General features: G+C 45.2%; 1 protein-coding gene and 1 non-coding gene across 2 annotated transcripts; both read left to right on the top strand.

Moving 5' to 3' along the window:
- Positions 1-667: 667 nt before the first annotated feature.
- On the top strand, positions 668-769 carry LOC140202391 (small nucleolar RNA U13). Its single transcript, XR_011887106.1, has one exon. It is a non-coding gene; the product is annotated as a small nucleolar RNA U13 (small nucleolar RNA).
- Positions 770-8,523: 7,754 nt separating this feature from the next.
- Positions 8,524-24,556, top strand: mak16 (MAK16 homolog (S. cerevisiae)). The gene is made up of 10 exons (XM_072266385.1): positions 8,524-8,631; positions 13,417-13,466; positions 16,517-16,626; positions 17,060-17,124; positions 19,157-19,308; positions 19,792-19,846; positions 21,082-21,156; positions 22,290-22,388; positions 23,449-23,514; positions 24,113-24,556. Exons 1-10 carry the CDS (start codon positions 8,617-8,619, stop codon positions 24,305-24,307), a joined length of 882 nt encoding a protein of 293 aa, XP_072122486.1. The 5' UTR covers positions 8,524-8,616; the 3' UTR covers positions 24,308-24,556.
- The last annotated feature ends 44 nt before the right edge of the window (positions 24,557-24,600 follow it).

A 24,600-nucleotide genomic window follows, 5' to 3' on the forward strand; every position in this document is an offset into this window, starting at 1 on the left:
GACACGTAACCCAATACTTTGAATGTGAAATAATGTCTGATGAGCTTCCAGCAGTAAATCTGACCGACCGCTAGCATGACCTGGTTTAAGACAAATCAAAACTGAAAAGGAATCTGAACAAATTACAACTTTGCAAGGATAAATTTTCCTCGACCCACTGTAAGCCGAAACGATGCAACCAATTCTGAAAAATGGTTAGCGAAACGTTTCTTTTATTGTTAACCAGTAGTTCAGGCACAAAAACAGCCACGCCAACGTTCCCACTACACCCATCTGTAAAAATGGTTAACATGTCATAATAAAATTTCTTTAATATACCGATGGATCAACAGAGGCTAATTAACTTTGTCTGATTACAGGCGCTATGTAAACGCCACTGCTATGTTTTGAATTGCCTGGCATCTGTTGCGTAGTGTTCGTACTCCTCCGTAAGACGCTTGTCATTGGACCACTCGATATAGCGCAAGCTTATATTTGCATACTTAACAACTGACTTTCCTTCACTCGAGCTACAAAGAATAGAAGCAGCCAGAACAGCGCCCGCATTGCCTATGGAAATTAATAATTTACGAAAATACACGTCCTCACGGTTGAAACTGTTCGTGTCCCCCTAATCGTAAACGGGTTCGTGTCCGAGCACGTTCCATCTCCGCAGGCGTTGTCGCTGATCCTTCTGGTTCAGAAAAATGATGAATGGGATCTTCATGCGCATGCGTGAGCTGTGCCGCCCAAAATACTTGTTACGCGTTGGCACATTACCCTTCTGACTTCAAACTGCTCCAGAGGGACTCGCATTGGAAATTTAATTAGTTATTTCCGAGCGCTGTCCAGCGGTCTCGGTTTATGTTTATCTTTTGTTACTGTTCTCAGAAATTGAGGAAAATTCCAGCTCAATACAATCTTCGGCGCACGATGCTGTGCCGAACATGTACTTTAGAAATTAACTCGGCTTACCCATAAGCCCTCTTATTTTTCTATTTTTATTTCTACATATCCTGCTACAGTTTTAGCCTTAAGTTTCGCATTAAGCGGTTGTGTATCGTACTGAACTTTGGTAGTTGCTACTGCTTGCTGTAGATGGCTCTCGTTTTATTGCAAGGAGGATACGTACCTAAGTTTTAAGGTCAGATTCAGTTTTTGATATTCAGTAACACACAAAAAAAAAATGCTGGAGACCAGACAGCTTCTCTGGAAATGAATAACAACACACATAAAAGTTGCTGGTGAACGCAGCAGGCCAGGCAGCATCTATAGGAAGAGGTACAGTCGACGTTTCGGGCCGAGACCCTTTGTGACCCTGCCTGGCCTGCTGCGTTCACCAGCAACTATTTTTATGTGTGTTGCTTGAAATTCCAACATCTGCAGATTTCCTCGTGTATGGAAATGAATAGACAGTTTCCGGCCCTTCGAGACCCTACTTCAGGATTTAGAAGGAAGCTGAAAGATGCCAGAATAAAGAGGTGGGGAAGGGGCGGGGGAGAAAGAGGCTAGTTGGAAGGTGATATGTGAAGCCAGGTGGGTGGGAAGGGCCGGGGAGGAAGGAATCTAATAGGGGAGGAGAGTGGACCGCGGGAGAAAGGGAGAGAGGAGGGAACCCAGGGGGTGATGATGGGCAGGTTTGAAAAGGTAAGAGTACAAAGTGGGGAAGAGAAGAAGGGAATGTTTGACTGGAAATAGAAATCGGTATTCATGCCATCAGGTTGGAGGCTACCCAGATGGAATATATGATCTTGATCCTCCGCCCTAAGGGTAGCTTCACCGTGGCGCAAAACATAGAAAATAGATGCAGGAGTAGGCCATTCGGCCCTTCGAGCCTGCACCACCATTCAGTACGATCATGGCTGATCATCCAACTCAGAACCCTGCACCTGCCTTCTCTCCATACCCTCTGATCCCTTTAGCCACAAGGGCCATATCTAACTCCCTCTTAAATATAGCTAATGAACTGGCCTCAACTGTTTCCTGTGGCAGAGAATTCCACAGATTCACCACTCTCTGTGTGAAGAAGTTTTTCCTAATCTCGGTCCTAAAAGGCTTTCCCTTTATCCTTAAACTGTGACCCCTCGTTTTGGACTTCCCCAACATCGGGAACAATCTTCCTGCATTTAGCCTGTCCAATCCCTTTAGAACTTTATATGTTTCAATAAGATCCCCCCTTCAATCTTCTAAATTGCAGCGATTACAAGCCTAGTCGATCCAGTCTTTCATCATATGACAGTCCTGCCATCCCAGGAATCAATCTGGTGAACCTTCCTTGTAACCCCTCTATGGCAAGAATGTCTTTCCTCGGATTAGGGGACCAAAACTGCAAAAGGAGGTCATGGACTGGCATGTCAGAGCGGGAACGGGAATCGGAATTCAAATGGTTGAACATCGGAAAATTCTTCTCTTGCCGATGGCGCAGAGGAGCTCAACAAAGCGATCCCCCCGCCCCCCGATTTACGACGGGTCTCACCACTGTAGAAGAGACCGCATTGAGAACACTGGATACAATAGACAGCTCAAGCAGATTTGCGGGTGAAGTGTTGCCTCATGGCGGATAGACTGATCGGGGCCCCCAGTGGAGGTGAGGGAGGAGCTGAACAGGCAGGGGTAGCACTTTGGCTGCTCGCAGGCATGCGTGCCAAGAGGGAGATTAGTGAGGGGGACAAATGGGCAAGGAATTCACGGAGGGGCGATCCCTGCAGGACGCAGGGGTAAAGATGTGTCTGGGTGTAGGATCCCTGAGGCCACAGCAGAAGATGCAAAGGATCATGTGTTGGATGCAGAGGCTCATGGGGTGGTAGGTGAGGACAAAAGGAACTCTATCCCTGCTCAGGCGGTGAGAGCAGATGTCCAGGAAAAGGAGGAGATGCGTGTGAGGGCAGCATCAATGGTGGAGGAAGGGTAGCTCCATTCTTTCTTTTCTCTGATGCCCTGGACGAGAAAGCCTCATCCTGGGAACTAATGTGGTGAAGACGAAGGAGCTGAGAAAACGGAATAGCATTTTTACAGGAGTCGGAGTGGAAAGAGGTATCGTCAAGACAACTGTGGGAATTGATAGAGACGTCAGTAGACAGTTTGTCTCCGGAGATGGAGACAGAGAGATCGAGAAAGGGGAAGGAGATGTCAGAAACGAATCAAGTGAATTTAAGGGCAGGGTGGAAGTTGGAGGAAAATGAAACAGCAACAATGCAGTCAACAATGTAGCGCAGGAAAAGTTGGACAGCGTTACTGGGGAAGGCTTGGAACATAGACCGTTCTACATAGCCAACAAAAAGGCAGGCGTAGCTGGGGCCATAGGTTAGGATGAAGAAATCTGTCCCTTTCAAGACGGTGAGAAGATGGTCTAGGAAATGGAGGAGTTGCGGGTGAGGGCAGCATCCTTGCGTCTGGAGAAAGTGGGCGGAGCCCAAGAAGAAATTGTTGAGGGTGAGGACCAGTTCTGCCAGACGGAGGAGGGTGGTAGTGGAGGGGGAACTGGTTGGTTCCTTTGGTTGAGAAAGAAGCGGGGAGCTTTAAGGGGGATAGAAGTGTACAGGAATTGGACATCCATAGTGAAGATGAAGCGGTCAGGGCCAGGGAATTGAAAGTTACTGAGGAGACTGAGAGCTTGAGAACTGTCGTGGATGTAGGTGGGAAGGGGGATAGAATGGAGTCGAGGAATGGAGACCCCAGTTCTGTGGGGCAGGAGAAGGCAGAGACAAGTCAGGTTTGTGGATCTTGGGTAGGAGGTAGAAGCGAGCATTGCGGGGTAAGGGTGCTATGAGTTTGGTGGCAGTGGATGGGATTTCACCAGATCTTTATATCCCTTTCCTCAGTCAATTACCATGCCCACCAAATCCCCCAAACTCACTGAAAGGAAAAGTGATCTTTATCGGTGTCCTGGAGTTGTCATCAGTGGTCAGGGTTAACTCCACAAAGAGAGAGGCCGCGCTCTTTGAGAACTAGCCCGACCGATCGAGTGACACCCCCCACCCTCACCGCCAGATCTGATCACCTAAAGGTGCTGAGGAGTTGAGGTTGTTTTGGTCCCTCTCTGCGCCTGTGGTCCGTTGGGTGGCACCTTGGCGTTCCTTTAGCATTTATTAAATGGCAAGGTGCCGTTTCTTTTCGTGAGCCCGAGTGGCTAGCTTGACGCTCGACGCCCAATTCAGCATGGATGGGAAGCGTGCAATGAGCCGGCCAGCCGTGCGGGGGGCATCCGCACTGGACTTCGAGGAAGGGCTGAGGTGGGCAACAAGAATGAGCTGAAATGGACCGGAAAGGCAAAATGGAATTTGGGACTGTGGGGAGGGCTCTCCTTCTCAGTGATTGGGGAAGAAGCTGGCCATTAGGTGTGAGGTGCTCTCGGGGCTCCTGCTCGTCTGGGGATCCAAGATGAAGTGAGTCATGGTGCATGCTTCCTTGGACAACAGCGGCAGAAATGAACCTAGTGTGGCCCTCACCCTGATGATCACCCTTGCTACATCAGGTTGTGTGTGGACCCACCATGTGTCAAAGTTCAACCCATCCCTGGTGTTGCGAAGGATGGGTCTGGTCTCGTTGTTGCACAGCATCCCAGTCAGCTGGACATTACTACATTCCTGTCCTTCGTGATCACGTACTTCCAGCCCAGCCCTTTTGACCACAAATCCTGCAGACAGCGCGACAGACGGACTTGACAGATGCCGGAGGGTGATTCCCTGAGTGGACTGTCTGACCGGGCCCTCCCGGTGCGATCCTTCCTGCTTGTCCAGACCAACAGCCCCAGCTTGTGCTGCCCGTGCAATGGCTGTAGTAAGTACGACACGGCTGCCCACTTCTTTGCGGATGGCGGGTTTGCAAAGTAGGTGTGGGGAATGGTGCGAGGTCCTATGTCATGGCACATCATCAGCTCGGTGAAAGATGGCTTGAGTCCGCCTGAAAATTCTGGGAGTCCTGCCGCGGTGGAAGAACGCTACATACTGGCACATTCCAGGCTGTCGGAGGACGTGCTGAGGGATGCACTGAAGCTCGGGGCAGCCTCCGCAAGGGCTCGGTGGGGAAGGACCCTGGTACGGGGTTCTTCCACTACCGGACTAGGAGGGGCCAGGTTGGTGAGGAGGCCCCTCCATTATCGTAGGAGAGTACCACCTCGGGGGGGGGGGGAGTGGGGCACTTGAGTGGCGGCAGTGTGACTGGTTAACAACAGTGTAAGTGAACATTAACGGGGGATATTCCGCCGATGCTGGAAATTCGAGCAACGCACACGAAGTGCTGGAGGAGCTCAGCCGGCCAGGCAGCATCCGGGGAAATGGAGAACAGTCGATGCTTCAGCGGGACTGGAGTGAAAAAGGTGAGGAGTCAGAGTACGAAGGTGGGGAGAGGGGAGGAAGATGTACGAGGTGGTAGGTGATGGGTGAAGTAAAGAGCTGGGAGGTTGATTTGTGAAAGAGAGAGAGGGGGAAATCTGATAGGAGAGGACAGAAGGCCATGGAAGAAAGAAAAAGGGGAGGAGCACCAGAGGGAGGTGATGGGCAGGTACGGAGATAAGGTGAGAGAGGGAAAAGGGGATGGGGAATGGAGAAGGGGGGGCACAACCGGAAGTTCATGACATCAGGTTGGAGGCTACCCGGATGGAAAAATGTGTTGCTCCTCCAACCTGTCTGTGGCCTCATTGCGCAGTAGAGGAGGCCATGGATGGACATGTCGGAATGGGAATGGGAATGGGAAGTGGAATTAAAATGGGTGGCCACTGGGAGATCCCGCTTGTTCTGGTGGGTGCCCAGCGAAGCGGTCTCCCAATCTACAGGTCTCACCGATATACAGGAGGCCGCACCAGGTGCAAATGTTGACCCCAACAGACTCATAGGTGAAGGTTCACCTCACCTCCAGCATTTTGCGTGTGTTAATTCAACATTAAACACATTGCCTACAAATGTAAGAATGAAAGGGTGTGGCAGTTTATTCTTGTATTTTTAAAATTACAAATAAAGTTTAATTTGAATTAAAAAAAAGCTTCCCAAACATTGACAACTCGTAGGCCCAAGTTTCACTTGGTTAGCTACACTGGGCAGGCCTCAGTGCTCATACACAGAACAGACTCCCAAAGCAAACGCTCTGTTCCTAACTCTGTCATGGGAACAGACACAAAGTGCTGGAGGAACTCAGCAGGTCAGGCAGCATCTATGGAGAGGATTGAACAGACGATGTTTTGGGCTGAGGCCCTTCATCAAGGAAGGGGTCAGAAGCCAGAATAAGAAGGTGTGGGGGGGGGGGGGTTTGCTGGGAGTGGGAGGAGCACATGCTGACAGGTGAAAGGTGAAAGGGCAAGGGCACCCATTTCAATTGGGCTTCTGATTTCCACACCGGCGTGGTCTCACCTGCTGCCCCAATGGGACCAAACTCAGGTTGGAGGAGTAACACCTCATATTCTGCCTGAACATTGACTTTTCAAATATCTGTAATCATTTCCTTCTGTCTTTCCCCCTCCCCCCCCCACCCTTCTTTTCTTTTTCCATTCTCTGTTCAGGTTACCTTCTCATCCCTCCTCTTTTCCTCCCCTGCCCATCGCCTCCTTCCCTTTAATCCCTTCCACTGTCCTCTCCTATCAGATTCCTCCTTCTTCAGTCCTTTACCTCTTGCACCTATCACATCCCAGCTTCTTACATCATCCCGTCCCTTCCCAACTTCCCCCTCACCTGTCACCTGCCAGCTTGTACTCCTCCCACCTCCCTGATCGTGTGGATGGCCAGAGGCTTTTCCCCAGGTCTGAAATGGCCAACACGCGGAGACACAGTTTTGAGGTGCTTGCAAATAGGTACAAGGGGGATGTCAGAGGTAAGTTTTTCCACACAGAGAGTGGTGGGTGCGTGGAATGCTCTGCTGGTGACAGTGGTGGAGGTGGATACAATAGGGTCTTTTAAGACCCTCATAGATAGGTACCTGGAGCTTAGAAAAATAGAGGGCTACGCGCTAGGGAAATTCTAGGCAGTCTCTAGAGTAGGTTACACAGTTGGCACAACATTGTGGGCCGAAGGGCCAGTAATGTGCTGTAAATTTCTATGTTCTCCCCATATCGTCTTATTCTGGCTTCTGCTCTCTTCCTTTCTACTTCTGATGAAGGGTCTCAGCTCAGTTTAGCAACTCCATAGTTGCTGCCTGACCTATTGAGTTCCTATCAGCATCTTCTGCAGCCTCTCACATGCTTCTGTCATGGGAACACCACACACACACACACACACACACACACAGAGAAAAAATCAAGGATGTGCTCAAAGGCTTCTTAGAGAAATGCAGCATTTCCATTGGCTCCTTGGATCCTTCAGTACAGGAGGAGTCACAGTGGAGAACGTTTGCAATGTGATTGCAGCCTTGAAGCTCACTGGATCTCATTGCAGTTCATTGAATTGTAGGTGTGAGACAAATGCTGGTGTCTGCAGACAATGTGATTTCCTTCTGCATGCTCTTGCTGCCCTTTGCATGTTAAATTGTAAAACGTATTCTTGCCAAAGTATCCGGTTACAACAGCAGAACTTGTGGCACAGGAAATTTGCAAAGCAAAGAGTGAAAATAAAGGGATTCTGAAAGAGTTGAGATGGCGGTGTTTATTACAGTTAAATTCATACTACACATCCCTATGTCACTCAAGCTTGTGGTTACGTTAACGCAAGTCAATAAAACTGAAAATACTAAGCAAGTCAGCCAGCATCTGAATAGTCAAAGTCGATTTTATTGTCATCAGCACAAGTACATGTATATTCAGGTGTAATGAAAAAGTTATTGAAGCAGCAACATAGGCTGCTTTTCAGATAAGCAGCATTTAATGAGGTTTAGCAGCCCTACTATTTCCATAGTTGGCCAGTGTTGAATTTTCTAGCATTTCCAACACCCACAGAACTGAGTTATAAAACTGCTGTGCGTGACCAAAACTACTTTTAACACACATATAAATGCGCAACTATTAAATAATTAGACATTAATCACAAAAAACAAATATAAATTGATAGGAACGGTGGGGAGACCAGCCAGAGCTACTTACAATCTAATGGGCTTTTTGGGGTAATTTAGCTTTCATTTGAGAAAAGAAGTTGTAGTGGATATTCCCCCAATTCTCTGCACCACACCCACACCCCAATGCAGTTGATGGTGGTAATGTATTGGGTGTCGGACTGCCTACTGCCATTAAAAGTTAAAAGAAAAAGAAAAGACCAGACAGAAACAACAGGAATTCTGCAGATGCTGGAAATTCAAGCAACACACATCAAAGTTGCTGGTGAACACAGCAGGCCAGGCAGCATCTCTAGGAAGAGGTACAGTCGACGTTTCAGGCCGAGACCCTTCGTCAGGACTAACGGAAGGAAGAGTGAGTAAGGGATTTGAAAGTTGGAGGGGGAGATCCAAAAGACCAGACAGAGTTTGTGGAAAGAGGCACTAGAATGTTAAATCCATGAGCCTCCTGATTTGGTTTCAGGTTTCCGACATCTTCAGGAAAGTTTCAGCCCCCCTCCCCCCGCCACCGTGCCGACTGCAGCGCCACCCAGCGGCCAGCGGTCTGGATTACGCACGTGTGACGCACTGGCGGCGCCTGGCTCTCGCGAGGGTCTGAGCGTGCGGAAGATGGCGGCCGTCTGAGACAACGTGTGTGAGCGCCCCCGGGCCCGGTGACGAGAAACGATGCAGCACGACGATGTGAGTGACCGGCGGGTGGGAGGAAAGGAGCTCGGCAAGCCGGGGTCAGGACAGTATGTGGTCGGGGAGTGGGGGAGAGAGGGTTGGGTGAGAGTGAAGGGGTGTAGACGGAGGGACCCGGGATCTCGGATGCCCAGCCCCGGCCATCGTTGGATTGTAATAAAACCAGCAGCTGGGAGGATCTCAGCAGGTTCTGTGTAGTGGGGAAGAAACAGACTGTGTTTCATGTCGTAACCGTTCATTAGATCGAGTAGAGCCACAGCCTCTCACCACCAGAGACCCAGGTTCCTCGGGTGCTGGCTGTGTGGATTGGCACGTTTTCCCTGTGAGTGACCTTGAGGGTTACAGCACAGAAGAACATCTAATAAGTTAGGGGTGTTTACAGTGGAGATGCTGGCAGTGTTGGTTGCGTTGCAATGGGTGCAGAAAGCCAGACAAGCCAAAGCATTGATATGTTCAGATTCATCCTCAGTTCTAGCAAGTTTAAGGTCTTTTCACACGAACAGTCGGCAAGATGTACTTTATGAAGTCCTTCAGTTAGTTACTAGAATTGCAAATCAGGGAGGTCAGGTAAAATTTCTATGGGTTCCAGCACATGTAGGGGTGAAGGGGAATGAGAGGGTGGATGAGTTGGCAAAGCGGGTGTTAAAGAAAGAAAATGTGGAAATGCACATTAGTATCAGTAAAGCAGAGGTTAAGTGTGTAATCTGGGAAAAAGTCAACCGAATGTGCCAAGAAAGATGGGACAGGGAGGGGAAAGGGAGGCATTTATATCAAATACAAAAGAGTGTTGCAGTTAGTAGGGTAGGTAATGGAAACAGAAGAGAGGAAATTGTGTGGACTAGGTTAAGGCTGGGGCATTAAACAAAACATTGAAAATGATAGGGAAACACCAGACAGGATTGTGTGAGGAATGTCAGGAAGAGAAGTCAGTAGAACATGTAATTCTGAGTTGCAGGAAGTATGGGATACAGAGAGAGATGATGATAAATAAATTAAGGGAGTTGGGGATGCGGGAATTCACATTAAAAGGGTTGCTGGGCATGGGTGAGAGAGCACAAGTCCGGGTATTTTTAGCGTTTTTAAGGGGTACAGGGGTTTTTTATAGAATATGACGAATAAACAGGAATAGGATACTAGGATGGTCAAAGATGGGAGGGTGAAGTGTAGGTTTGTATATATATGTGTGTGATTGGGTGAAGGGATTTAGAATGTATGTCTAGTGCACATTCTGGAGCAGAGGGTGGCGGTAATGCACCATTAAGCTGGATGCCAACCGCCGTAAAACAAGATACAGACAGACAGGAACATGCCCTTCGGCCCACGTTGCCAATTTGATCTGCACAAGGTTTATATCCCTCCATCTCTGCCTGTTCAACATTGGTTTCGTGTCTGTTTCCACCAGCTCCCTTAGTAGCACGTTCCAGGCACCCTCAGACCTTAAAGCTAATCCCTTTAGTGTTTAACATTTCCATTCTAGGAGAACGATTTATCTACCCTCTCTGTGCCTTTAATATAATACTAAGTTGTCCCAGTCTCTGGCACTCCAGACAAACCATCTAAGGCCAACCACCACTTAATCATTTTTATTACTCTTCAGAGAAGCAGCGTGGAATAGCCCCCTTCGAGCCGCACAGCCCAGCAAACCCGGACCAACCCGATCTTAACCCTACCTAATCACGGAACAATTTACAATGACAACTTAGCCTACCCGGTCCATCTTTGGACTCGGAGAAAACCCACGCATTCCACGGGGTATTGAACTCCGACGCCCCCCCCCCGCCCGCTGTAATAGCATCGCGCTAACCGCTTTACTACAGTGACGTCCTTACAAATAATCCTCTCCATTTCAGCCCACCTCTTCTACAGCACCCTACGCCCCCAGCCTTTCCACATACGCTGCCTGACCTGTTGAGTAATTACTGTACTGTTTCTCTCTCCACAAACGCTGCCTGACCTGTTGAGTATTTACTGTGCTGTGTTTCTCTCTCCACAAACGTTGCCTGACCTGTTGAGTATATACTGTACTGGTGGGTTTTTAAATAAAATTCAGAGTTTCGGCTGTAGTTTTTTTTTCCTATTCTTTTCGATCATTAAGAGAGAGTATATGTACACTGGACACAGGGCAAGATCATGAGTACTGTGATGAAATGCATGGCCATTCGCTTTGTCTATTGTCCATAAGTCCATGTGTACTTTACGTGGACAATGCTTGTGTTTGCACACATTCAGAGAGCTAGTTCCATTATCATTCACCTCTTAATACAGGGGTTAATGGTAGGGGTTGGGTCCATGGCACAAAAAAGGTTGGAAATTCTTGTGTTCAGGGAAGCTCATAGGTCTGACACTCAGCATCTGAAAAGCGAGGATCCCATTGTACGCTGCTGTCCTCCAATAGTAAAGGTTCACAGAGAAACACTGGGTCTCTTTGCAAACCTTGTGGTCCTCTCACGGAATGTGAATCTCCACTTGCACAGCTTTTGGCCGTTGAGTATGAATGCCTCAGACTGATCATACACCCTGCAGCAGTGATCCTTGCTTCTGGGTCTTGAAGACCCTCCAGCAGATAGCTCAAAGCACTGGAGAGGTACCACCAACAATGTTTTTGCAAAATCCGTTAGAAGGATAACGGGACCATTGTCAAATGTCCTCTCTTAAAGCATTGTACCCAGGACTGAGTTTCCAGTTCGTGGGCTAAATTGGTCCCATGCTTAATGAGGGATTTTAGAAACAGCTATTCTTTTCCAAACTCTGCCACAGGGAGAGATTAGTCAGTCGACAGAAACATTTACGAGAATTTTCTCAAGATCTTGGAAAAATTGTAAAATCCCACTGACCAACAGGGATGGAAAAAGAGCATTTAGGGTGGCTCTAAGAACCTTTGGGTACACGGAAATCCAGTATTAAACTTAGAAGAAGCAGAGCACTGCCTGACAAACTGCTCGTCCACCTGTCTTAGCAAGCACCCGTTTGCCCCATCTGTGCTACAAGTCCCACATTGGCCTCGTTGGTCTGCACAGAACGGGAGTGGAAACAAATTATGCTCGATCCTGAGGGACTGTCTGAGAAGAAGACAACAATCTTGTACCCCTTATGTTGTGGCTGCACATGGTGTCAAACCGTATGAGGCCATGTATCATGCTGCACAAGTTCTGACAGAGCTGGATCACCTAGTTAATGTACACTCCACCCCACCGATCACTACCAATGTATTTTAACCCTCTATGATGGCATGCCGAGGCCGTGATAGATCAGCACAAACATTTGAATCCAACTAAAATGTTAATGCGTATGTTAACTGTTTAACCAATAGGATTTCAAACATTTTTTTTTTAATTTTATTTTTATTTGGATAAGGAATTCACAAGTATCATGTACTTTTTTCACATGTATAACCTTTTCCATTTTTTTATATGTATAAAACTATAATTATTTATACATTCTTAAGTACACTTTGAGATGATATAAAAAGAAATTAGACACTTAAATAGATAATTATGTACAGTGGAAATTCTAATCTATTAGGCTAAGTAATGGCATTAATTGTTAAGAAAAATAGTAATAAAGTGGATTAGTAGTAGTTTCCACATAGCTCTTCTGGATCATTTCTTCTGGTCCAAAATGTTGTATGTAAGCCTATGTAACAACCATTGTAGGTGTTTATATCCTAACTTGTTCATACTTGCTCCTGCCCCCAAACATAATTATCCAATCCCTATGTACTCATTTACTTAATTTTATCATTTTTTATCCCTTACCCAAATCTTTTCCTTTACTTGTATTAATTCTCTATTTTCCAAAAAAAAAACAAAAACAGTAAACATTTAGACTAGGGGTGCTTACGTTAGCAATATTACTGTGTTGATGTGAAGAACAGTATAAATCATTAGGAGAGTCATCTAAAGTCTGCTCGCATTGGGGTTATATATTCAATCCATTTATTCCAGATTTGATAAAATTTTTCTTTTTGAATTCTCAGGGAGTAAGTCAACTTTTCCATTTTAAATATTTCCAAGATAATTTCGTGCCAATCTTCTAATGTCGGTGGTATTGGATTTAGCCACTTTCTAGTGATTGATTTCTTACTTGCCGCTAAAAGGGCCTGCAGCAACTTTATATCTTCCTTCTGTTCAAGAAACAATACATGCCCCAAATAGAGCGTCTCAAAGTTCAGAGGTATCTTGGTCCTAAATACCTTAACTAATGTTCTATGAATACCTTCCCAATATAAACTTTTTAGGGCAATCCCAGAAAATATGGAAGTGATTTGCCTCCTTGGAGCCGCACCTTCTCCAACACGTCACGTTTGTATCTTTATATTTTTCCTGATATGGGGTCTTGAAGTATCTTATATTTTTCCAACAATGTTTCAAACACAGTCTTAAAGTAATAATGCCCCCCAGATCATCTCAATCCTACATTCAAGAAGGCACAAATATTCAGGATATCACCTGATATAACTACAGTAATTTATCCACTGAGTTTTTGTTTTAATGAACACACACGAAGTGCTGGAGGAACTCAGCAGACCAGACAGCATCTAGGAAAAGCCCGAAATGTCGACTGTACTCTTTTCCTAGAAGCTGCCAGGCCTGCTGAGTTCCTCCAGCATTTTGCGTGCGTTGCTTGGATTTCCAGCATCTGCAGATTTTCCCTTGTTTGTGTTTTAAGTGATGGTTGCTGTTTGGTATTTTATGTTTATTTTATATTTATTTCTATGTTTATTTTGTTTGTGAGAGCTGAAGATGAAGTGAAATGGGTTATAAACAGGTCTCTCTTTTCCAGGTGATTTGGGATGTTATTGGAAACAGACAGTTTTGTTCCTACAAAGTCAGGTAAGTAGGGAAATCCAGAAAAAAATGAACAATTGTGGCATAAAAGTGACGGTAGTGTCAATTCCCAGCCGCTGAGCAGGAATTGGCCACCGTTCTTTGATAGATGGAATTAATATTGATTTAGCAGTAGTCCTGCATCTTTACTGTGCCCACAGTCCAAGCATTTTGGTCAGGGAATAAAGGCAAAATAGAGGACAGGTGCTATAAGGAGAGTTTGGGCCAACGTGTTGTTTTCTGTGGAGCAGCAGATGCTGAGGGGAGACCTGATGGAAGTTTATAAGATGATGAGAGACAAAGGAGAGCCACCTAAGATCTTTTTCCCAGGATTGAAATGTCTTAATACTAGAGAGCATGTATTTAAAGCACTGGGTGTCAGTTGAAAGGAGATGCATGGGCCACATTTCTTTTACACAAGGAGTGGTGGCCACCTGGGGAATGTGCTGCTCGGAGTTGTAATGGAGGCAGATATAAAAGTGCAGAGAATGAAGTGGCTTGGACATTGTGTGGACAGAAGAGATTAGTTTAGTTAGGCATTTAATCACTAGTTTAATTAGTTTGACACAGCGTTGTGAGCCAAAGGGCCTTTTGTTGTACTGCACAGTTCTGTGTTTTAACAGTAGCTTATCTCTACTAACTTTTGTTCATTATACTGTAGATAGATACTTAGTGATCCCAGAGGAAATTACAGTGTCACAGTAGCATTACAAGTGCACAGATATACAAATATTAGAAGTAAGAAAAAATAAAAAGTAAGTTACCTCAAATAGTCTAACAGGAGGAGTCATCACTTCCCCGGCTATAGATGACTCATAGAGCCTAATGGCCGAGGGTAAGAATGACCTCATATAGTGCTCTTTGGAGTCGAGCACTCTGTCTATTACTAAAAGTGCTCCTCTGTTCAGCCAGAGTGACAGGCAGAGGGTGAGAAACGTTGTCTAGAATTGTGAGGATCTTCCGGGGGTCCTTTGTTCTATCACAGCCTCCAGTGTCTCCAGTTATAACAGAGCCAGCCTTTCTAATCAGTTTATTGAGCCTGTTGACACATAGTTTCAAGCCCCTCATCTACTCTTAATCTCTTAATTGATGTAATTGTTGATCAGATCAGTTATTGTGGGGAAGTACTCAGTAAACCATGGCATGTCCTCAATAAAACAAAGCCAGGTGGAATTAGATCTGGTAGAAGGGATAATTTCAGTTTGATGTGTCCAAAGTGATTGTAGGAGGAAGCAGTCAGATTTAGTCCCAAATCGTAGCTTTTTCGTCTCTAATGCTGTGCATTCTTTGTCCTCAATTACCTGTTCAGATCACATCCCACCACATTTTTAGGTTCTAGATTCAGATAACTGAGTGAAAAGATTTCTTCTTGTCTTTCCAAGTCGTATCCCATTGAATCTGTAATCACTATTATATCAGTTTCCCAGCAGTAAAACCTTTATTAGAACTCCATATCTTAAAACTTCTATGAAGTATCAATAATAGGAGCAGGAATAGTCCGGTCAGCACCATTAAGTAAGGTTATGGCCAGTCAAATCTTGGTCTCAACATCACTTTCCTGCCAGTCCTGATGAAGGGTCTTGGCCTGACATGTTAGCTGTTTACTCTTTTTCCATAGATGCTGCCCGGCCTTCTAAGTTCCTTCAGCATTTAGTGCGTGTTGCTCTGATTTCCAGCACCTGCAGATTTTCTCTTGTTTGTGATTTGACCATTTTCCTGCTCTCCTTTGTTTAAATGCCTGTGACTCTTTGCTTTGAATTGATCCAATGACTCAACCTCCACAGCTTTCAGAAAAGAAAAAATTCCAAAAATTCATGATGGACAAGCCCTTGATCTGAAGGTATTGATAACCCCACTGGTGAAAGCGCTTTCTCAGCGTCCACCCAGTCACTCCTTTTCATGGTCTTGTTCCCAAAAGGCTACCCTTCTTTCTTCTGCAGTCCATTATGTGTAGACTCAAACTGCTCTACTGTGCACCATCTCCAATGTTATTCCGTCAATATGGAGATGATAATTGCCCACAGTACTTCAGTTGCGACCTCACTGGTGTTTTGTAAAGTTTCATGAAAGACTCTCCATCTTTGTACTCCTTGCAATAAAGGAGTGCTCCGTTAACTTATCATTTGCTGTAATAAGTTAATGGAATATTTTTGTGTTTCAGGCTCCTGGACTTTCAAACTTATTTTGTATCACAGTGCTATTTAAATAAAAGTTGCTTTCATTCTTCCTTTCTATATTAACCTCATATTATATTCCATCCAACAATGTCTTAACCTGCTTACATCTCCCTGTGTCGTCACAACTTGCCAACCCTCTCATCTTTGTGTCATTGGCAAATTTGACTGCAGCAGATCTATATCCGTTAGGTGTTGTAACTAGGTCAAGCCTTAGGACCGATCCCTATGGCATTCCATGTAAATGATCACTGAGCTGTAAAGGTCCCGGTTAACTCACCATTTTCTGTTAGGCAGTTTCAAATTTCCATGCTCCAGGAGTAGTCCAAACTTTTTCAACATCTGCTCATGTTTACAGCGTCTTTCTCAATTTCCTGAACAGTGAGCAGAGTTGTGAACAGTTACTGCAGCTCTGTCTTAACAAGTGAATCACTGTGTTTTACCACATGTTCATGCTTTCATGTTCTTTGTCACATAAAATAACATTTCTGTGTATCTATTCTATCATTTGAATTTGCCTGTATATAAAGTGAGATGTCTCCTTTTAAGTACGTTGTGAAAGTTATTTATTAACTCTGACTCCTCATTTCTTTTTCTCCGGTCCTGCTGAAGGGTCTCGCCCCAAAACATTGATTGTACTCTTTTCCATGGATGTGGCTTGGCCTACTGAGTTCATTCAGCATCTTGTGTGTGTTGCTTGGATTTCCAGCATCTGCAGATGTCCTCTTGTTTGTTATTTATTATGTACTCCCTTTCCATAGTCCAGAGTGCCTCACTTCCTGTTTATCTACATTGAACTCAATTGCCACGTTTTGCCTCATTCATAAAAGCAAAAGTTAAGCACTTTGTAGTTCCTTCTAACTTTACTTACTTTGTTTGCAGAGCCAAAACTCAGAGTTTCTGTCGCAATGAGTACAATATCACGGGTCTGTGTAATCGTGCATCCTGCCCACTGGCCAATAGTCAGTATGCAACTATCAAGGAAGAGAAAGGTAAGACACCTGACCCCTTGACCAAACTTCTCTTTTCTGTAGTGCAAATCCTCAGCTTCATTTCCGTCACTGTACTTCAGATGTGAACACTTGCATTGATATGATTGATAAGGGATAAAGAGCTCAAAACTATTGATGAACAGCAGCATGAGCTAGTAATGTAATTATCGATAAATCTAGTCAAATTGTAACTTGAACAATTTTGTGTAATGGCACAACGTAAAGAAGCTGCTGTATCCTATACCAAGAGAAACTTGGTGCAGTTGGTATTTCTGTGTGGGTTTACCTATCGTCTTGTCCATTTCTGAATTCCGATTGTGAATTTTTCCTCCTGCTGGGGTTGTGGTCCATCTCCTTTCGTCGGGATTAATGTGAGGTGTGAATGTGTCTGCACTTTGGTCACAGGTTAAACCTGATGTTTTCTGTCCTTTAGGTCAATGTTTCCTGTACATGAAGACAATAGAGCGAGCAGCCTTTCCAGCTCGGATGTGGGAGCGGGTGAGAATCGATTGCAAGATAATCTTCTTCACCTTTGAATATTTAGTGCTGGTTCCTTCTATCCCATTAGGTTATCTGTGTGTGAAATGCATTGTGATGTAAAATTAATCCTGGCTTGTTTCATCTGGTCAGAACACTTGTTGCTCACTGTCCTGACCCTGACAAATCCTTAACACCCTGATGCTTGTGTTATAAAGAGCATAGATGGGGGTGGCGTGGTTAGTAAATACCTCTGGTGGATGAGGTACACACACATGGAGAATATTACATGTATGACGTGAAAACCAGCAACTTAACTGTAAGTAAGGCACTCTGCACATGGTGCAGTTACTGCTGGAGGCTAGAAAATTGGTATAATTAGAATTGGTTTATTCTTGTCATGTGTATCAAAGTACAATGAAAAGCCTTTCTTGCAAACTGTTCATAGAAATTAAATCATTACACAATGCATTGAGATAGTACAAAGTGAAAACAATAACAAGGCAGAGCGAAGTGTAACAGAGAAAGTGCAGTGCAGAGGGGCAGAGGTTAGCAGGTTATTATCCAGGATCGCTCGTATTTAGCGGCATTCATCTTCCCGTCAATCTTGACCAGTTATCCAGTCCCTGTTGCTGAAAAGCCTCACTATATCATGCTACTTCCACGATACTTTACAGTAGGGATGATGTTACTTGACTGATGCGCAGTCTTAGATTTACGCCGCTCATGCTGCTTAGTGTCGAGGCCAAAAAGTTCCTCTTTAGTTTCATCCGACCACAAGACTTTCTTCCACATCTTTACACTCTCTTCTAAGTGACACTTTGCAAAGTCCAGGTACGGGAGGCAGCCATTCTTCTCCATCTCTGTCGTAGGTTAAATGTTTGGATGTATGCCGTTGAGATGGTTATGGAACTGTGGGAGTGCCTGGAGTCCATGAGGCCACACTGCGAAGTGCCATCGACGTACCTGAAGAAGCATTTGGGGCGTAAGGGTGATGAACTCAGAGCCCTCTCCCCAAAGTCCTCCATGTGAAAATTAGCAATAGCCGACGACAAGGGCAACCCTATGGCCACTTGGTCTGTTTGTTCATAGTAGTTCCCCTTACAGAGGAAGGGTGTGTTCAAAAAGGTCAATGGTACTCTTATTAAACCTTGACTGCAGGAGGACCAAGCTGTCCTAGTGGGAACTCTCATGAACAGGGACAGTACATCTCAACTGACTATCATGTCCTCTGGTTACTGTTTTTTTACAAAGTCGGTCGAGTTCATGTTGTGATGCTCACGCCCCTGACAAAAGGAGACAGCATGGTCATTAAATGCTTAGCGAGCTAATAAGTCAGAGAATCCATTGCACTGACCTCAGGGAGAAACATCCTTGTCTATCTTAGGAAACCCGTTAAGTTTTGCTGGTATTAGCACCATATGCAAGTGTCTTGAATATCGCTGCCGGCAGTCCAGATTTCGATACCTGCACCTGGCTGCAAGCCCAAGAAGAGTTTATTCTCAGAAATGTTGACATCCAGGAACTTAAAAACTGCTCACCCTTTCCACTTCTGATCCCTCGATGAGGACTGGTGTGTGTTCCCTCGACTTCCCCTTCCTGAAGTCCTCAATCAATTCCCTGTTCTTACTGACAATGAGTGCAGGGTTGTTGTTGCGACACCACTCAACCAGATGATCTGCCTGACTGCTGTACACCACCTTGTCACCAACAATAGTTGTGTCATTGGCGAATTTATAGATGGCATCTGAGCTGTGCCTGGCCACACAATTGTGGTTGTGTAGAGGTTGGAGCAGTGGGCTAGGCACACATCCTCGAGGTGCGGCAGTGTTGATTGTCTGCAAAGAGGAGAGGAGATGCCATTTCTGATCCGCATAGACTGTGTTCTCCTGGTGAGGAAGTCAAGAATCCGGTTACAGAGAGAGAGACGGAAGCTGGAGGCTGTTGATTAGAACTGAGGGATGATTCTGTTGGAAGCTGAGCTGTAGTCAATAAACAGCAGCCCTTTGTCTTACGGACAAGATTAACCGGTTCCTTGCTGAATATTTTGTAGGTGAAGCTGAGTAAAAATTATGAGAAGGCCCTGGAGCAGATCGATGAGCACCTCATCTACTGGCCCCGCTTCATCAGGCACAAGTGCAAGCAGCGTTTCACCAAGATCACCCAATACTTGATCCGCATCCGCAAGCTGACTCTCAAGAGGCAGTAAGTAACTTTTTAATCAAGTCTGGTGTCTGGTTCATCAGAATTCGAGCTGTGGTTCTGGGTGTGGGTCGAATGTGGGCAGGGGTGAAAGAATCATCAATGGAGTCCATTGAAGATCAGAGATGGGAACTTGGATCTACAATGTCAGGCTGTTTGAGCTTGCTGCCACATTTTGTCACCTTGTGAAGAACTTGACGTTGTAACTATTTAGCCCACGTTGGATTCTGCTTACTAGAGCTAATTCTAATCTAAGTACAACCAAACTGTTTGTGCAGCTGATGTCTAAAGGTTAAGATACCTCCAGTGATGTAAACCCAGAATACTTTCAAAATTACTGCAGAAGTGCTACTGTTTGAGTGACCCTGGAGGGGTTCACACTGTGGTGAGTGGCTGGTGTTGCACTATGCAGTTCACTGAAGGATGGGGTAGGATCTGTTAATAGGAAGCTTCTCTTCACCTAACTGTAGACTTTTGTTTCTTAAGGAGGAAGTTGGTACCTTTAAGCAAGAAAGTTGAACGCCGAGAGAAGCGAAGAGAGGTAATAATACTTGTGTACTGGATGAATATAGTGTCGTATCTTTGTCTGTTAATGCCTGACAGCTTGGTCTTCAATCTCCGTCTAATGTAAAACTAATGCCGCTGGTATGGCACAGCAAGAGAAGGATTTGTTGGTCGGGTTGACTATCGATGTTGCATCCCAGCTGTCTACATGATATCAAGCCAGGGCAGTAAGATACGGAGAACAAGCTGTTGCCCATCTAGCAGGCTCCCCCTCTCCACGCAGCTGATGTATCCGAAGGAACAGCAAGGACCGATATAGTTTGGCACCATCAACGTTGCAGGAGTTACCAGTCAGTGTTGAACTCAACGTAGGACTGCATTAGGGACTTTTCCCTAGGGGTCTACTCCCAAAGCCTTTCCCGTGAACAGGTATAGCTGCAAGACGGAGGTTTGAGATCTGAGTTTTCTAACTCGATGAGCTGCTAATTACGACTGATGAGCCCCATCTGCCCAGAACAGCTGGCTTTAAGGTGCCAGTAACCCACCTTTGCCCCTTCTCCTGTCAGTAGAAACGGTTCCATCGGGTTTAGTATCTAAGCTACATTGTGAAGGTCAGGAGCTGGGCTTGGTTGCCAGAGGCTATTTGAGACTCCCATTGGGAGTATTTAATAGGTCGTGGGAACTTGTCCCCACTATCATCCCCGACGGCAACAACCTTAAGGAGCCAAAGTATGTTTGTTGTTATATTGCGGGCACAGCATGATGTAGAATTTTACATCAAATCAACCACGTCATCAAATTAATCGCATGCCCTTTCCCCTTGATTATTCTTCATAGCCTTGATTTAAAAAAAGTTAAAGTTTCCAGTTCTTTACCAAACTTTTTTTTCTGACTGTTTCTACCAACTTAAGGCACCCAAATCATAACACAGATTATCTTCTGCACTCAACCCTATAAACTCTGGTCTTAAACCTGTGTCCTGATCATTTCTGTACCTGCCACTGCAATTGGGCTCTCCTAATTTACTCTTGTGAAAATCATTCATTGCATTTCCCCTTAGATTTCTATCCTTTAAGGAGAACAGTCTCCAGATCCTCTGTCCTGTGATGTCCTGTTTTCTTCTGTGGCTTCGCCAATGCCTCGACATCCACCCGTGGTTTGGATTGAGTCAGGGTGCTTGGCTTTCTCAGTTATCATTGCACATTGTTGATTGTGGTGGCTGGTTGCTTTGCTAGAGGTTGAAGTGTAATAAGTCTGATTGGTTTCTTGCAGGAAAAAGCTCTGATTGCAGCTCAACTAGACAATGCCATTGAGAAGGAACTACTAGAGCGACTGAAGCAGGGGACGGTGAGTGGCTCCTCTTAAGCTCTTGGTTTTTAAATTCCAACGAGATAATTGTCCTTTTACCTAGAGTAGGAACATGATAGGATGCTTATACCTTGTGATGGAATATTAGGGAAATGTATTGATTGATCTGCTGGTTTCTTTCTCATTCCCTCAGTGTACCACAATTTGTATAGTCATAGTCATGGTTTATAGATCCCGAGGGAAATTGGTTTGCGTTACAGTTGCACCATAAATAATTAAATAGTAATATGTAAGTTATGCCAGGAAGTAAGTCCAGGACCAGCCTATTGGCTCAGGGTGTCTGACCCTCCAAGGGAGGAGTTGTAAAGTTTGATGGCCACAGGCAGGAATGACTTCCTATGACGCTCAGTGTTGCATCTCAGTGGAATGAGTCTCTGGCTGAATGTACTCCTGTGCCCAACCAATCCATTGTGTAGTGGGTGGGAGACATTGTCCAAGATGGCATGCAACTTGGACAGCATCCTCTTTTCAGACACCACCGTCAAATAGTCCAGTTTCATCCCCACAACATCACTGGCCTTATGAATGAGTTTGTTGTTTCTGTTGGTGTCTGCTACCCTCAGCCTTCTACCCCAGCACACAACAACAAACATGATCGCTCTGGCCACCACAGACTTGTAGAACATCCTCAGCATCGTCCGGCAGATGTTAAAGGACCTCAGTCTCCTCAGGAAATAGAGGCCGCTCTGACCCTTCTTGTAGACAGCCTCAGTGTTCTTTGACCAGTCCAGTTTATTGTCAATTCGTATCCCCAGATATTTGTAATCCTCCACCATGTCCACACTGATCCCCTGGATGGAATCAGGGGTCACCGGTGCCTTAGCCCTCCTCAGGTCTACTACCAGCTCCTTAGTCTTTTTCACATTAAGCTGCAGATAATTCTGCTCACACCATGTGACAAAGTTTCCTACCATAGCCCTGTACTCAGCCTCATCTCCCTTGCTGAGGAGGGGTAGGAGGGGAGAGTCGAATATGTGTTGGTTGGGGGCCGACAACAGATGAATCATGTGGGGGATGGGCAGGGGCCATGAGGGAAAAGAAATTCTGGGGATCCACATGTGAAGTTTTCTCTCCCCATTTGATAAGTTGCTAATGCTTTTTTCTCTCATTAGTATGAAGACATCTACAATTTTCCTGTTCATGCTTTTGATAAAGCATTGGAGAAACAAGATGCAGAAAGTGAGACTGATTCTTCGGAGGAAGATGATGAAGTAAGTATGGAGTTAGTTGACTAGAGTACAACCTCCTCCATTCTAGTGTCTAATCCTGTCGACTTGGATAGAGTTGCTCTGATGATATCTGTTATAGTACAGGGTTAATGCCAGGATTCTTGGTATTGTGGAGAAACAGAGGGACCTTGGGGTGCAAGTCCACAGGTCCCTCAAAGTTACTGTGCAAGTTATTAGGGTGCTTAAAAAGGCGTATGGGGTGTTGGCCTTTGTAAGTCGGAGCATTGAGCTGAAAAGCTGTGAGGCAAAACTCTTGTTAAACCTCATGATTGAAAGGACGTGGAAACTTTAAGGAGGGTACAGAGGAGACTTACCAGGATGCTTCCTGGATTAGAGTACAGGTCTTATGAGGAAAGCTTGAGCGAGCTAGGGCTTTTCTCTTTGGAGCTAAGAAGGATGAGAGGCGACTTGATAGAGGCGTGTAAGATTATGAGAGGCATACAGTAGGTAGAGTGGACAGCTAGTGTTTCTTTTTCCCAGTGCTTTAACTCTTTAACTTTTTCTTTTCTGCTAAAGTATTGTCTGGGTAAGTAAGTACCCTACTCTTGGATGCATCAGCGGCATCTTAAGTATAGGTCCATTATCAACTTTGATTCAAGAGAAACCAGTGAAAGTCTTCGGTGAACAACTCTAACAGGGAACATCGGGGCAAAGGGTATCAATGTAGAGAGTGGGTAAGAGATGCGGCACACATCTGGAGGGAGGTTGGCAGGCCGAGTCTGCAGGGAGAACTGAGGGAACTGCTCTTGCTGGTGTCAGTATCTGAACAGTCACCTTCATGAAGTCTGAACATAAACTGTACTTCGCACAGAAAAATTTATATCAGCATTTGGTAAGGGGGGCTGCAACATTTTGCACTTAATGGTAGTTGATGTGAATTAGATACACGTAGGATGTAGATTTACCTGCATTTTGCAGCTGTTACTTCCTGTGGCTGGAGGATGTATCCAGAGCTTTAAAAAGTCACTCGTCCAGATCAGGAATTGGAGGGTTTTGTGGAACTACTGACAATATTCAGCCTTCTTTTCTCTCTCCTGTGCAGGACGTTGGCCGGGTGGAATATGTGGAGGATGACCAACTGGACGAGAGTGACCTGAGTGACTTTGAGGTAATGATCTAGTGGTGATCTTGGGTGGAACTGAATTTTGTGGTGTGGGTACGAATGGAATGCCCATTCTTTCTGAATTAATTCCCCGGTATCCCAAATGAGATGCAGTTGTCTAGTTTAATTTACCACTAAGTGCAACATAACAATTTCTACCCCTCAGTGTTTTATTGATCAGATTTATTTTGACATAAAATATATTGGCAGGAAGTAATAAAGTGCAGGATGCACTCTGCACCATTCCAGAGCAGTTCATAATTAGCTAAGTTGTTCTCCCTTCAACGTTAACTAAATATTTAACTTTGCCTGCATCCTACATATGATTCCCACCTGATGGGTCCTATTGACAAGTGGATGAATCGGCAGGATGATCCACTGTTATATGCTTCAGTAGCCTTGTGTTTTGTTGATACGTATGAAGGAGCTGGAGAGATCTGCTTATGAAAGTGTATCCCAACATGAGGCAGCACCTTTGAAATAAAAGTAAAACAGTTAAGGTCTGGACCACTTCGGGTCTGGGGCTTGGTTGAGTATTGAGTGCAGAACATGGTAGTGCTGCTAATGGCTGGTGTAACTGAAGCTGGTCTTTCGTGCATTACAGGCCATGGACAAACTAGAGGACAGCGAAGATGAGGAGAGATCGGAGCAATCCAGTGATGAGCAGGAAATGGAGGTAGAAACCTCCAAATCGAAGGGCAAGACACCGGTGAAAGGTCCTGTCCGAAAAAAGCGGCCATTTGTAGAAATTGAATACGAGCAGGAGACAGAACCAGCAGTCAAAGACAGGAGTACGTGACAACCTCATCAGAAGCACTGGTCTTGCTTCTAGTGAAATGTGGACGCTAAGTACAATGTACAGATATTTTAAAGCAAAGTATACTGGATGGCCTCCTCATTACTGCAACGTTATTGCTGCTTCAACAGGCCTTGGCTAAGGAAAGCTGGAACTATTTTAAGTCTCCTTGCAATGTGACTCGGATTGGTTTTTGTTTTGTCATTTGTATAAAATTATGAATAAAATGTGAGTGAACTACGTAACTAGAAAGATTTGTGTCGGTCTTCACGGTGGAGGACACGTCTAATATGCCA

The sequence above is a fragment of the Mobula birostris genome, chromosome 8 (genome assembly GCF_030028105.1).
Source record: "Mobula birostris isolate sMobBir1 chromosome 8, sMobBir1.hap1, whole genome shotgun sequence".
Classification (NCBI taxonomy): Eukaryota; Metazoa; Chordata; class Chondrichthyes; order Myliobatiformes; family Myliobatidae; genus Mobula; species Mobula birostris.

Coding starts and splice junctions, on each gene's coding strand:
- mak16 (XM_072266385.1), top strand. Junction 13,467..16,516: donor TTTTGTTCCTACAAAGTCAG/GTAAGTAGGGAA, acceptor CTTTGTTTGCAG/AGCCAAAACTCAGAGTTTCT. Junction 16,627..17,059: donor AACTATCAAGGAAGAGAAAG/GTAAGACACCTG, acceptor TCTGTCCTTTAG/GTCAATGTTTCCTGTACATG.